Source organism: Macrobrachium nipponense, chromosome 25 (assembly GCF_015104395.2).
Source record: "Macrobrachium nipponense isolate FS-2020 chromosome 25, ASM1510439v2, whole genome shotgun sequence".
NCBI lineage: Eukaryota > Metazoa > Arthropoda > Malacostraca > Decapoda > Palaemonidae > Macrobrachium > Macrobrachium nipponense.
This window is the reverse complement of record NC_087214.1, coordinates 36,723,598-36,738,328: the sequence shown is the minus strand read 5'-3', so window position 1 is coordinate 36,738,328 and position 14,731 is coordinate 36,723,598. Positions and strand designations below refer to the sequence as shown.

At 40.0% G+C, this 14,731-nt stretch overlaps 2 protein-coding genes across 3 annotated transcripts in view; one reads left to right on the top strand and one right to left on the bottom strand.

Moving 5' to 3' along the window:
- The first annotated feature begins 2,351 nt into the window (after positions 1 to 2,351).
- Positions 2,352 to 8,755, top strand: LOC135199375 (leukocyte elastase inhibitor-like). The gene is made up of 6 exons (XM_064227358.1): positions 2,352 to 2,509; positions 4,318 to 4,656; positions 5,428 to 5,566; positions 6,012 to 6,255; positions 6,391 to 6,635; positions 7,409 to 8,755. The coding sequence occupies exons 2-6, from the start codon at positions 4,334 to 4,336 to the stop codon at positions 7,706 to 7,708; spliced, it is 1,251 nt and encodes a 416-aa protein (XP_064083428.1). The 5' UTR covers positions 2,352 to 2,509; positions 4,318 to 4,333; the 3' UTR covers positions 7,709 to 8,755.
- A 946-nt stretch (positions 8,756 to 9,701) lies between these two features.
- Positions 9,702 to 14,731, bottom strand: part of LOC135199377 (leukocyte elastase inhibitor-like) — a 31,752-nt gene continuing 26,722 nt past the window's right edge. For both annotated transcript variants that reach the window (XM_064227363.1, XM_064227362.1), the window contains exons 4-6: positions 13,660 to 13,903; positions 12,062 to 12,306; positions 9,702 to 10,468 (exon numbers count right to left, since the gene is read on the bottom strand). In XM_064227363.1, the coding sequence (XP_064083433.1) occupies positions 10,175 to 10,468; positions 12,062 to 12,306; positions 13,660 to 13,903 (783 nt within the window). In that variant the 3' untranslated portion in view covers positions 9,702 to 10,174. The remainder of the gene's footprint in view (positions 10,469 to 12,061; positions 12,307 to 13,659; positions 13,904 to 14,731) is intronic.

Genomic DNA, 14,731 nt, shown 5'->3' with positions numbered 1-14,731 from the left:
AAAAAAAACGCCAGAATGACAGCAAAACCACACAGAAAAAAGACAGGGCCCTATCTAAAAGCACCAGAATGACAGCAAGAGACGAGAACTCACGTACCTGAACCATAAAGTCCACACACACACACACACACACACGCATGACTTCACACGAGAACAACCGAGTCACTGTACAATCGTCTCAGTCAACAGAACGTTATAATTGCACCAAGAACCAGGAATGTACATAACTGCCATTGCTTAGATGCACGTCAAGGCTGCGCAGTTGAGGAACTATGTATATATGACAGGTTTAGAGGCTTAGATTGGCCATTTTTGTTTGCTTAAATGCTCCTGAATTACAGACAGTCTCTCTGCACTGCACTATACCTGACCTCTGTGCAGACAATCTCTGCACTGTACTGTAGCTACCTGACCTCTGTACAGCTGCTGTTTTTTTCTGCAACAGTCTGCACTGCTCTGTAACTGATGTATAACGCAGAGCTTCTGCATTTTGCAAGCAACACAAAGTAGGCTTCCTCTCTCTCTCTCTCTCTCTCTCTCTCTCTCTCTCTCTCTCTCTCTCTCTCTCTCTCTCAGCAGGCTGCTAATTTCTAAATTTAGAGGACGGAAAAAATGTAATCATTCATATTTCAGTCGTGTTCTGCTTGCTCCCTTGACGAAAGACAGGTGTCTGTGAGAGAGAGAGAGAGAGAGAGAGAGAGAGAGAGAGAGAGAGAGAGAGAGAGAGAGAGAGCTATTTAGCATGCACCAGCCCAGCTTATACCTGGTATCGTAGTACCATAATCATAAAGGCAGAGCCAGATTGTGCAATTACGGAAGTGTATGGGATTCCCCCTTTGTCGTTACCTAATGGAATTCACTCTCTCTCTCTCTCTCTCTCTCTCTCTCTCTCTCTCTTATCACCAATTAGTCCTCTCATGCACCGTCGAGTCCCACGACCGTAAATTCAAGGTCAGACCCAAAAACACTGGAACGTAAAGAGAAAAAAAATTATAACTAATTTATTTCTCAATAGGAAAACCGTCTATTTTTGAAATACGTTCTCGGTAAGCGAATGAGAGAGAGAGAGAGAGAGAGAGAGAGAGAGAGAGAGAGAGAGAGAGAGAGAGAGAGAACAAATTAAGATATCTCATTAGGAAAACAATCTCTCTTCGTATAGATCGTGGACAGAAGTTCTCGATAAATGAGAGAGAGACAGGCAGAAAGAGAGAGAGAGAGAGAGAGAGAGAGAGAGAGAGAGAGAGAGAGAGAGAGAGAGAGAGAGGAATACCACAGGTTTTCCAAGTCCATTGGATTAACGTCAAAGTCTCCTCGACGTCTCATTTGGGTTTTTCCAAAACATCTCGCTTGCCTCAGAGGCTCCTCACAAGCTCCGGTGCACCTTCGCAGAAGCGTTCGTTCACCTTCGTTCGTTCTCTCTCTTCCGTTCGCGCAGTCATTTTTGTTCTTCATTTTGTTCATTTTCGCGCCAAATTCTCCGTTATGCGGCCATTGTAAAGTTTTAGATGTATAGTTATTGGTCTATATCCATTAAAAAACCTATAAACTATAATTCTACGTCATTTTCAAACTCCCAGAACTCCGCGTTCAACTGCTACTTACAACGTAAAACGCTGCGAAGTACAGTCATTTCGTTTTTCATTCTGCTCATTTTCGCGCCAAATTCTCCGTTATTCGGCCACTTTAAAGTCTTAGTTGTATAGTTATTTATCTATATTCGTAAAAAAAAAAAAAAAACTATAACCTACGATTCTACGTCATTTTAAAACTCCCAGGACGCCGCGTTCAACTGCTACTGAAAACGTAAAACGATACGGCGTATAGGTCTTGCAATCTAGATAGATCTAGGTATATAAGGAACAAATACGCGAATTTAAATCATATTACAGCCGTAAATGTATAGTTATTCATCTATATGCATAAAAAATCTATGAACTACAAATGTACGCCATTTTCAAAGCCTCAGAACACCGCGTTCAACTGGTGCTTTCAACGATACGTGGTTGCAGCCTTGGTGTACTACGGAAAAAGACGTGAATTTAAACCATTCTAGAACAAATTCAAATAAATAATATACCATAAATCTACGTCAGTTTAAAACCCATATAAAGCCGCGTTCGACTGGTATTTAAAACGTTAACGTACTAAACGTCTATGAGTCTATAAACTATACGAGAAGAGACATTTTAATTTTAACTTATAGGTCTTAGGCATAACTAAAAGACGTTAATTAAAAACGCATAGGTCTAGGTATATGGAAAACAGACGTTTATTTATAACGTAAGGGTCTATAGCACAGGTTGACGCAAAAGACGTAGATTTAGAAACGCAACATTATGGGAAAATGGACGAAATAAGGCGGGAAACGTCCGCCCCTCCGCTGGCGGAGCGAGTCACGGGGTATTAAACCAGAGGAGCAGCTACAAAGTCCTCAGTTCGAAGTCGAATTAGCTTCCCAAACATCATCATCTCCCCAATTTTTCGCCCCCGTCTCTTTGGCCCACCCGAGGTAAAGCCATCGCCGAAGTTACTTCGGACTTTATTTTCTTAAGTGCATTTGTTAAAACCGTCTAAAACGACGGTTTATGGATGCGATTCATCGCCGGAAGTGAAAGTACTAGCTCGAGGAGTGGCGCGTCGCCATTAAAAATAATTTTTTAATTGTAATTTTTGTGAATCGTCGAAGGATCGTTAGACGTGCCCAAGGATCGTTATTAATCGCATCCTGCATCTGCTTCCTCGTCGTGATATCCTTTCCTCGTTGCGAAGGAAGGAAATGGGAAAAATAACGAATTGAAAATGGAAAATGTCGAAAGAATGTGAAGATAATCATAGCATCTAATCTTCTGCTTCTTCGTCTTTGTTAATACGAATGTTTGGTGTTCTCTGGAGTTGGAAATCCGCATTGTCTTGTGTTTTCTTCATAACCACCTACGCCATATTGCCCTGAATACTTTATTTTACTTAAATTTAAACGTGTGACTTAAAGCAAATACTTCTAAGTACTGAAAAGGCAGTGTATTTTTTAAAACTTTCTTTACCTATATATATGTTTATTTCTGGCCTCGTGTTTTAGTATATTTATAAATATATATACGCCTTTCCCAGTATTATTCAGCTGGATACTTTTATTTTACTTAAATTTAAACGTGTGACTTAAAGCAAAGACATAAGTACTGAAATGTCAGTGTATTTTTTGAAAACTGTTATACGACTATTGCTTTACATTATATATATATATATATATATATATATAACATATATATATATATATATATATATATATATTTCTGGTCTCGTGTTTCAGATATATATACAATATATATACACCTTTCCCACTATCATTTCGCTGAATACTTTATGTTACTTGAGGATTTTAAAAGTATAACCTAAATACTTATAGACAAATACTTACAAGGTATCGAAAAGTGTTCGTGGTAGAAAGAAAAAAAACCGGTTTGACTGGAAGATGTGACCATGAGATTTTTTTATTTTTTATTATTAATATTAATATCCAGTTGGGGATTTTTCCTTTCTCTGCTGGCTATAGATTCTTTTGATAACTCTCTCTCTCTCTCTCTCTCTCTCTCTCTCTCTCTCTCTCTCTCTCTCTCTCTCTCTCTCCATAATCGTGTGATTTCGCGTGACTTAATCCCGCGAAATTTTCTTACAATCGCGAAATTTATAACTGTCTGTCTAAAGCGAAACGTATTGACCATTGAAGAATCACGCACGGAAATAAAACTGGTAAAACCCAGCCTCTTGCATGAACAGATATGACGAATTTTACGCAAAAACTATAATTAAAAAGTGAACGTTTGCGATTACTGAAGAGAAGTTGAAATAAAACAGGCAAAATACATAATCAAATTAACAAAATAAGATGAACTGAGACAAAAACATTGAATTTAACCGTTCATGACTTGTGTGGCTTAGTTAGCAACAGCCTTGTCCTTCGATTGAACGACCTGGGTTCGATCCAGATGTGAGCCAGAAATATACTATTTCTAATATGCTTATATATATCACTAAATAGCGTGTGGCAATCTATTCAGCTGAGGGCCACCGGAAAAATAAAAGAAGGGAGTAAGTACCAAGAGCTTTCGTGTTATTTCCAACACCCCGGAAATGTGTTGGGAAATCCCACGAAAGCGCTTGGTACTATGTACTCCTTCATTTTATCTTTCCTGCGGCCTTAGCTGAATATTTCTAGTACTATATGTTACACTTACACCACTTGGGGTTTCCTCACCATAACCATTAATATTATGACTATTAATATAAAAAATCAAACTAACTTGCTATCTTCGTCCACAGATCGTACCACGTCGTAATGCATTGGCTGTCGTCTCTTCTCCTGCTGGGGGCCGTAGTAGGCCTAGCCCACCCACAGTGCCTCACTCCCAACGACAACTTCCAGGCGGTCCAGTACAGCACAGACCTGTCGGGCATCACCGACTTCGGCCTAGACCTCTACAAACAGCTGTCTCCTGGGAATTCCCCGAGGAACTTCTTCTTCAGCCCCTACAGCATCTGGAGCGCCCTCTCGCTGGCCTACATCGGCTCCGGCGGGGACACCCAGAAGCAGCTGGAGGCTGCTCTCAGGGTCTCCGGGAAGCTGGAGACCTTCCAACTCATGAAGGCTCTGGACAACTTGTAAGTATGAGCGGTTTGTCTTCCAGGTGCCGGAATCCACACCTCGCTTCATAGGCTTTCAGCTAGCGTTAGGAACCTTGAAATCCCACCTGTTGCTGCACCTTTGTCCCTTATCCCTATCATCCCTTGGCCTCACCTTTTCTTGCATAGATCAACGCGCTATCCAACTCTTGTTTCCTAAATCTTCAAAGTTCCTCGTTGGATGAGTGGTTTTCGTGCTCGGCTACCAATCCAGTGGTCCGAAGTTCGATTCTCAGCTCGGCCAACACGGAATCGGAGGAATTTATATCTGGTGATAGAATTTCATTTCTCGATATAATGTGGTTTGGATCCCACAATAAGCTATAGGTCACGTTGCTAAGTGACCAATTGGTTCCTAGTCACGTAAAAATATCTAATCCTTTGGGCCAGCCCTAGAAGAGCTGTTAATCAGCTTGATGGTCTGGTTAAACTAAGATATATTCAACTTATTTTATTTTCCTAAGTTTTCTGGTTTACCTCTCTTTCAAAATGAACCCTATAAGCTCAGGTCTTCTCTCCTATACTTTGAATCTTCACTTGAAGTGGAATCTTTTACAAACGACTTTGCTTAATATTTAAAACAACTGGACATTTTTTTTTATACAATTTAAATACTCCAATAGCTAATAATCATCTAAAGAGTGATAATACACAAATAAAGATAAGATTATCTTAAGGTATTTTTGACTTTATACATCAGACATCAGAGTAAGCCTGTTTTTGTCTGACGAATCTTTTCCAACTTTCCAGGTACGAACAGAGGACTACAAACAATTCCTTGTACACCTTCAACCTTGCCAATCGCGCCTATGTGGATGGCACTCTGAACGTGAAGCAGTGTGCCAAGACCATCCTCCACAACGAACTTCGAACTGTTAACTTCCGTAATGTAAGTACGACTATCAGGGTTATGTCCCCGTCAGTAGCAATGAGTTATATGTTATTTCTATCTCTTGCCTTCGGAAGTCTCACCATGCTTCCATTCTCCCATATTCTTCTTGTTAACAAAAGCAAAAGAGATATTTCTACATCAGTGGAAGTTAGACCAACTTTTCCACTAGACCAGCCACTCAACTGTTTACACATCTTCACACATATTTGCTTTAGTTTTATCATGACAGTCAGGTCCTTCAAAGGTGACACATTTGCCAATAAAAAATAAAACTTCCTTCAAAAACAATACCAAACTATTTCACCAAACCAGCCACCCACCTGTTTGCTTCAGTATCATCATGACAGTGAGATCCATTAAAGGTGACACTCACTGTCAAAAGGTAAAAACCTCCTTTAAAAAAATGTCATAAAATGAACTCACGAATGACACATCTTTCCAGATTGGGGCCACCGCCAAGGATATCAACGATTTCGTCGACGAAACCACAAAGGGCCGCATCACCAACATCGTGTCTCCGGCGGATCTGGTGGATGCTCTGATGGTGCTAGTGAACGCCGCTTTCTTCAAGGGGACCTGGAAGTACCAGTTCAAGAATTCCAACACCCAGAAGAAAGATTTTTACATCAGTGCCCAGGATACGGCCCCTCTCGCCATGATGTCTCAGAAAGGAAGCTTCAGATACGGTAAGTTTGTGGTGGTTTCCCATCATACGTCGTTTTAGTAATGCTGTTTTCTTGCCTGATCATAACTCAACTTCAAATGACACCTAATCATGAAACCCCAGTAAGAATGACCACTCACTCCTGATTACTCCACAGGCGAATCGGTGAGCCTCGGTGCACGCATCCTCGAACTGCCGTATTCCGGAGAGGACATCTCCATGTTCCTCCTTCTGCCAAGATCTGATTTGCCCTTCGACACTCGCTTCACAAATATGATCAACAATCTAAACGCTGCTAATCTCCAGGAGGCTCTCAACCCACGGAACATGGCATTCGTTGAAGTAGACGTCGAACTGCCCAAGTTCAAGTTTTCGATGAAGCTAGGCGAACAACTGGAAACGGTGAGTAGTTTTTTATTGTCTTTTCTATTTTCAAGGCATATACCTTTCAGCTGACCTTACTAAGAATCTTCTATATAAAAGAGCATTGTAATATCTGGGGAGAAAGGGCCTCCTGTACGTATAAGTACTGATAACCCTACGTTCTTATATCATTTTGGAATATGAGGACATGTGTCAGTCTATCTTGTCACCTCTGTGCTTGGGCTGTAGATTACAAAGCTACAGTGTAAATTGTAACCGATAGAGTTCCTGAAGTTTCCTAGTCTTTAGTCTTTAGCACGTTTAACAATTTAAGTGATAAATTGAATTAAGTCTCACCACCTGAGTTTTAGTACCATAAATTTAGGATTCCTAAGCCTCATCTTTGCCACATGTTAATGTTAGCATGTTTGAATTTAAAAATGTAAAGCTTTCTCATCCTTGTCGCACATGTGCTCAGTACAGACCAGGATCAAAATTACTGGAATTGAGATGTAAATTTCATAGATTTGTCATACTGCGGTTAAATATTGTACAGACTGGAACATAACCAGTATGTAATCTGTACTACAGGAGTTCCACATTGCAAAGCAGTGAATTTCTTTTGAGCCACTGTCGTTTGTTCTGTGACCTAACACAGTCAGGTTAGGTCAGAACTGAATAGAATGATATATAGAATTTAGGCCAGCCAAGCACTACCCCTCTACAGGGCATATATAGGGCATATATTAGGTTAGGCCAGCTCACCAACAAACACTACCACATAACCTAACGAAGTCTCCTCATATCCGCAGGCCTTCAAGAAGATGGGCATTGTAGACATCTTCGATGCAAACCTGGCCGACCTGTCCGGCTTCGACGCCAGAAAGGACATGAGCCTCAAGAAGGCAATCCACAAGTCCTTCATCGAAGTCAACGAGGAGGGGACCGAAGCCGCCGCTGCAACGGCCCTCGTGTTCCTGACCCGGTCCGGCGTGTCCAAAGCACCCCAGATCGTCAGGTTCCACTGCAACGAGCCTTTCGTCTTCCTCATCCATGACAACCAGACCAGAAACGTCCTCTTCATGGGAGCCATCAAGAATCCCCGGGGCTGACTCTTCCAGGAATCTAGGTCCTCTTCATCTGCTGCTTCTCTCTCCTCCTCCTCTTCCTTCTTTTCTCCTTTTTCCTTATCTTCTAGAGTTCCAAAACTCCTTCTTTACCTGAGTATTCTGAAGTTCCTCCTAATCCTCTTCTGATTTACCTTCTGCAATGCTAGAGAGAAAGACATCAGTTGAAATGGACCTGGTCACGTTTTACAGACTACAATAGCGGTCGTTATTTATTTGGCATGTATATCTATGTACAGAATTGATCCCATGTGGGTAATCATTCCTTAACATGAACTATGTCACCCACATTGCCTGTACATTTCACATAGAGTCTGAGTGTTATCAAAACATTTCTGTTTCTTGTATCCATTTTCCTTCAATTCTTGTAGGTAAATGCACATCCACTTTAGATATTACTGTATTTGTATAATAGTCTGTCACATATATTACCCATAACATGTTTTTTATACTTTGAAATACTATTGAGATCCAAATAACCCATTGATACCAAATTCACTCTTGTCTTGGGAGTAATTGGCACCCACAGGAAATTTTATGTATATGTATAATATGTATTTACTATATTTATATATATAATATATACATATATATAAACATCTAATAAAAGTAGCCTATAAAAAGGCCAAAATGTAGAAAGTAAGTACTAAATTTCTGAGACCAGCTGTCTCTCTGGTCTCTGAAATATAGAATTTACTTTCAACATTTTGGCGTATTTATGGGCTCCTTTTATTAGATGGAATTCTGTTTTATCAGAATATATTTCACAGTCAAGTACGTATATGCACACATATATATACATACATATATATGTATAGTATATATCCTTTTTATTTATTTGTAACATCAACCTTCGCACACACACACACACACAGACCACTTTGAACATTGTTGTTGAACTAAGCTGTCGTGTGACAACCGACAGAAATTCTCTTCTGAAGCGAAAAGCACCAAGAGGCGTATTTGTGTGACCTTGTAAATATTGAGTTCTTTTGTGTATGAGAGTTCCTGAATAAAAGTTTTAATTTTGTACCCCAGTCTTTGCTTATTCTCACTCCACACTTTGGGGAAAACTTGGTCAAAATTGTTCGGCTGGCTTCTCCGGCTGACGTCACAATTTGAAAGTACTGTACAGGCAGTACCTGCCTTATGGCAGATGTGGCTTACGCTAGATGCAGCTTATGCTGGACACTGCTTACACCAGACGGGGTTTACACTGGACGCAGCTTACGCCGGACGTGGCTTACACCGGCCACAGCTTATTGCCTTACAGCATTCTGAGGTTACAATGCTCTTCAAATATATTCAACAACACATGTGTTGTGAATATATTCAAATATATTCACAACACATGTTCCAGGTTTATGATGTCGATCTGACAAAAGAAATATGGCTCCAAAAGGCAGAATGCTCAAAATTTGGAGTTTTTTTTTTTTTTATGAAAAACTCAATAATTCAGGTTATGTCATTCTCAAGACACCCAAAGGATTTAAAATCAGGTTTTCTTATGATTTTTTTATGATGTCCGGGTTTACGCCAATTTTCAGCTTATGCCGCGGCACTAGAACGGAATCCCCATCACAAAACGGGGACAGATAAAGAGAGGAATACATTAAAATCAAAACAGAAGAGCTTCCGAAATACCCAAGTATTTAAGGTAACATGCAACCACCATCTGGTCGCTCAGTTTGCAGTTGAAAAGTTGTTTCGCCTTTCGGTTGAAATAACAGCAGAGAGATGAACAGATGGGTTAAAATCTGCCCAAATTGCTGTAAAACCAATCGGGGTTTCAATAAAATAAATCATCTCTCTACTAACAAAGAATGAATGGAGACATTTTCTAAATTATACTTGTGAAAATGCCCTCATACAAAGCAATCATATATATATATGCTACACCACTGCAGAACCTCAGCTTAAGTAAATAAAAAAGCTGTAATATTCATCATATCTTGGGAATAATAATAAAAATATTGTGTAAATATATATATATATTTCATATAAAAAAAAGTCAATTTACAACATACATAACTTTTTTTTGTTACATCTTTACATATGTCAGGCTTGAAGTATAATTTAATATGTTTTTCACCACTGTTCCGCAGCGGCACTGAACAGGCCAGTTTTATGTCTAAAATGACAAAAGTTGTCAAGACTGTTCCAAAATTATTATTATTTTATTATTAATTTGGAGTACTTTAACTGGCTCACTTAGTCACATTTCCAAATCCTCATGGGCCTTGAGCACTTGCTCTTGGAACAAGACAGAGCTGAAGAAGTTGAACAGTCTATGCAGTCCATCACAGAGGTAGCGATGTGCCGATTCAAGAGACGTGAGATGCTTAAAGAATTAAGGGAAAGTACTACTCATGCAACAGAGAAACAGCCTCCAGGAGAATGAGCAAGCAGGGAGGACTCTTCCTTTACGCCACCCTCAGCATCCCTCACCCTTCATCCCCGGGGGTTCTTGATGGCTCCCAGGAAGAGGACGTTGTTCGTCTTCTTGTCGTATATCAGGAAGACAAAGGGCTCGTTACAGTGGAAGACCACCGGCTGGTTGGAGCTGAAAGAGCGCACCGGAACAAGGAGGGCCGTGGCAGCAGCTGCTTCTGTACCTTCTTCGTTGACTTCCACGAAAGCCTTGTGGATGATCTTGTCCACGTACAGCCCCTTTGTGTTCGTGAACACTGACAGGTCGGCCCTGTCTTTGTCGAAAAGGTCAACGATGCCCATGCCCTGTAACGCCTGGGGAGAAACAGAAGGTGTATGAAATGTATCGTCTGTACTGCAAAACTGTCAGAACATAAGACAGCTTCTTTAAATCAAAAGGTAATCAATATAATTATAATAATAATAATAAAACTGTGAGAATCAGGGCTACACTTCTGGAACTTGGAAGTGAATTAAGACGAAGGCCTTGAATTTGGCAGCTGTTATCATGAGAGCATGAAGTCCGTCTGTGGTCTTACAAAAAATTATATAAGTAATCTATCATTTCCATCTTTACATATGTTAATCATTAGAGGTGCTTCCCAATTATCTTAAGAAATATGATCATTAAACCAAGAGGCTCTTGAAGTTTTCCCCTCAAAGGCCTGTTCCTTTTAATGATTAGCATTCTTATTCTCACCCCCAAGGATTTTCATTCCCATAAGAACCCATTCCCTAGCCCACACGTTCTTGAACTAATAATAAAGACTATTTTGAGCTATTTTGTGCCCAAATCAGAAGCAAGAAGCTAAAATATGACAGAGAAAGGTGCTTGTGTCATGCAATCTTGAGGTCCAATTCAGTAATGGTGGCACCACCTTTAAACTACTATAGCTAAACCCCCACCATAAGGCTGAGAATGAAAACGCAGCCTCGAACAAAAGACGCTACACTGCAACACCACCTAAAGACTTCAGGAACCAGTGGCTTTGTGTGACACCACCTGAAGACCCAGTCCTAAGCCATCCCTTTGCATCACTACTGAAAAAATTTCCTGTGTTACATTTATGTCAGAAAGTTGCAGCTGAAAGCTGCATTTGAGACACTTGACAAGTGGAGTCACTGCTGACAATATTTCTTGTGTAAGTTGCAGTCAGAAAACTGAAGCTCAGTCAGGATGTACAATGAGGTACAGTCATTTTTCACTGAGAAATAGTCCTTAATTACTGTATCTCCATATCATATTCAAGACTAAATGAACTTTTTGTGATAAAACGATTAGAATACTGAGGTATAAGCATTTTCAGAGTTTTGTTTTGTGTTTGAACTATCACAATAGGCAGTTCTAAACACTTCAAGTATTTGGAGATTTTCAGCTATTTGTGGGGGGGTGGATGGTGTGGTACGCCTGAATGACACAAGAACACATTCACCTACCAGCAAATGGTACATGGCTGGTGCTGTCTTAGCAATTACAACAGTGGAGAAGTAAACCCAGTTATGTATAGGTACATATATTTACGTAAATATAAATCTCTAGAGAGAGCTTTCGGGAATCGAACAGATTCCCAAAAGCTCTCTGTACAGGTCTATTTTTAAATATGTATATGTGCCCACACATAACTGTGGATTTGTTTCTCCTTTACTGACAAGAATGTTAGTACCCTAACAAGTAAAATGAGAATTATGTTAATGATGGATAATGCATTCGCAGAAGTGGGAAAGTTATCTTTGCCTGGATATTTGCATGTCTGGTGATTTTCAATCACTCTGGAACAGAATTTGCATTGGAAACGAGGCATCGATGGGCATTTTCCGAGACCTAAAACCAAGTTCTGTAGCGGAACATCTAAGCTTGGGAAATCTCTGCTAAAAAGATTAAAAAAAACTACACAAGTCAAAACTCACTCTTTTCAACTCCTCTCTGAGCTCCAAGTTGAACCTGAATTTGGGCAAAAGTACGTCGACCCTGGTGGGTGCCATGTTGTTGGGGTGGATCGCCTCGCGCAGGGTGGCACTGTTCAGGTTATTCACCATGTTCACGAATCGGTCTCCGAAAGGCAGCCGGGTCTGCGGGAGGAGGAGGATCATGGAGATGTCGTCCCCATCGTATGGCAGCTCGAGAAGGCGTGCGCCCAGCGTTGGTGATTCTCCTGTGAGGAATGGATTCTTTTCAGCTCTTACAGGGTTGAAATGGGGTGTCTGTATTCTATTCTATTAATAGAATTCAGTGAGTTATTGTTCTCTTAGGTTCACTGTCTAGGATGAGCAGAAATAAAGTCTGTTTAGCTTTTGAAATAGGGTTAAAATGGGGCTCTATACTCTATTCTATCGATAGAATTAAGAGAATTATTGGTCTTTTATGTTCATAATCTAGAATTAGCAGGTTTATATATACAGGCAGTCCCCGGAACATCATAAAAAATCCTAAGAAAACCTTACTTTTAATGCTTTGGGTGTATTGAAAACTATGTAAACTACATTCTTATTGCCTTTTTCATAAAAAAAAACCCTTCAAATATTGATTATTTAGCATTTTTGGTGTCATATTTCATCTGCCAGATGAGCGTTGTAGGCGTTGTAACCCTGGCTTAACCTCGGAACGTCGTAACCCAAACCCTTCGTAACCTGTGGACTACCTGTAGTACTGTAAGTGTACATATATCAATAGACAGGTTTGCGAGGCCTCGAATACTGTAGACACTACCCTACATACAAATGAGTTACGTTCTGAAGGCCCGTTTGTATCTTCAATGGTTCTGAAGTTGACTACCGTACTCTTCATGCCTGTTTAAGTCCAGTATGATATACAGTCAATACAGTACTGTACATTTGTTCATCCTAAAACCCAATAAAGGCAGTCCCCGGCTTATGACGTTCCGAGGTTGCAACGCTTTTCAATTATATTCATCAGAAATTATTTCCAGGGTTACGACGCTTATGACGCCGATCTGACGGAAGAAATACGACTCCAAAAATGTAAAACAATCAATATTTGAAGGCTTTTTTGATGAAAACAGTAATAAAAATGCAGTTTACATAGTATTCAATACACCGAATGCCTTAAAAGTAAGGTTATCTTAGGATTTTTGGCGATTTTAAGTCTTACGCGTCTGCACAACAGAACCCCCGTTGTAAGCCAGGTACCGACTGTATACAGTACTATGCAATGTATATACAATAATGATCTGTATATTATAGAGTACAGTACAGTACTTTATTAATTGAAAATAAGAATAGGAGCGCAGAACAAAATCTGAACTTATGGGTAACAAAAGGGAGAGCTCCAAACACAATTTTAATTTGCTATCACGTCTGATCATATCTCAGAATGTTCGTAAGTAGGGTGGTGTCTGAATACACAGTAGGTTTGTGAGGCATCTAATAGTACTGTGGAGGTCTTATGCACATTAGAGAGAGAGAGGGAAACCAGCTAAATAAATAAGTTTTGTATGACAATGAGACTCAGACTCAAAAAGAAGCCAACCCTGACCTAGAAAACTCACCGTATCTGAACCTCCCAAACTGAGACATCATGGCCAGGGGAGCCGACTGCCCCTGAGAGACGAAAAAGTCTCTGGGCCTGGTGTTGGCCGGGTCGAACTGCGTCTCCCAGGTGCCCTTGAAGTAGGCTGCGTTTACAATGACCATGAGGATCCGGTCGAGGTCCTTTTCCGTGACGATCTCCGGAATCAGTCCTCTCGTGACCTCGTTCACGAAGCTGTTGATCAGTCTCGCCGAGCGCGGTTTCTGCAATGGCGAAAGATGGCAGAGATCGTTAGATTTTGTTTTGGGTGAGCTGCTGGGTTTTTCAGGATTACTACAATAGCGAGTGAAGGTTATCAGTCTTAAATAATTAAAATAAAATTTCAAACTGATATTGTGTTGATCCACTGAACAGAGTACTATAGGATTTAGGATAAAGGTCAGCAGGACAACATCGCAGTTGCACCATGAAACAATTGTTGGAGAGGGTGGAAAGTCAGATGGAAGAAAGAGAATAAGAATGGAGGTACAGTAAAAGGAATATGGAAGGGTTGCAGCTAGGGGCTGAAGGGAAGCTGCAAACCCTTAAATAATTCCCATAGTGCACTACAAAGCATAAATCCTAAACAGTTCTCTTCGGGCAGATAATTTACAAAATACGTACACTAGATTGCTCTCTGATCACGCTAATATTATTAGATACAGTTCTCAGTTATTATAAGTGAAAATGGGTATGTATAAGTGAAACCATATCAAACACACTTAAGGATATGCCTATGAATCGGTCACTGAACTGATACTGCCCAATAAAATATTTAGCATCTCGTTTTATTCAGAAACGAACGAAAAAACAGGTTAAGTTTCTGTAGGTTTCTCTGGTAGGTTTAGGTAAGTTTTTGAAGTATGTTAAGGTCAATTCAATCAGGTCAGGTCAGGCTGAGTTAGTTTAAAGGAAAGTCAAGCACATTAACACCTCAACTTCATTGATTTCAGTACCTATCAGCTACGTTATTAATTTTTTTTTTTTATGATACGATTTTAGTTATCATAAATTTCTAAATAAATCACTCAAACTGAATGTAAAATGTAAAG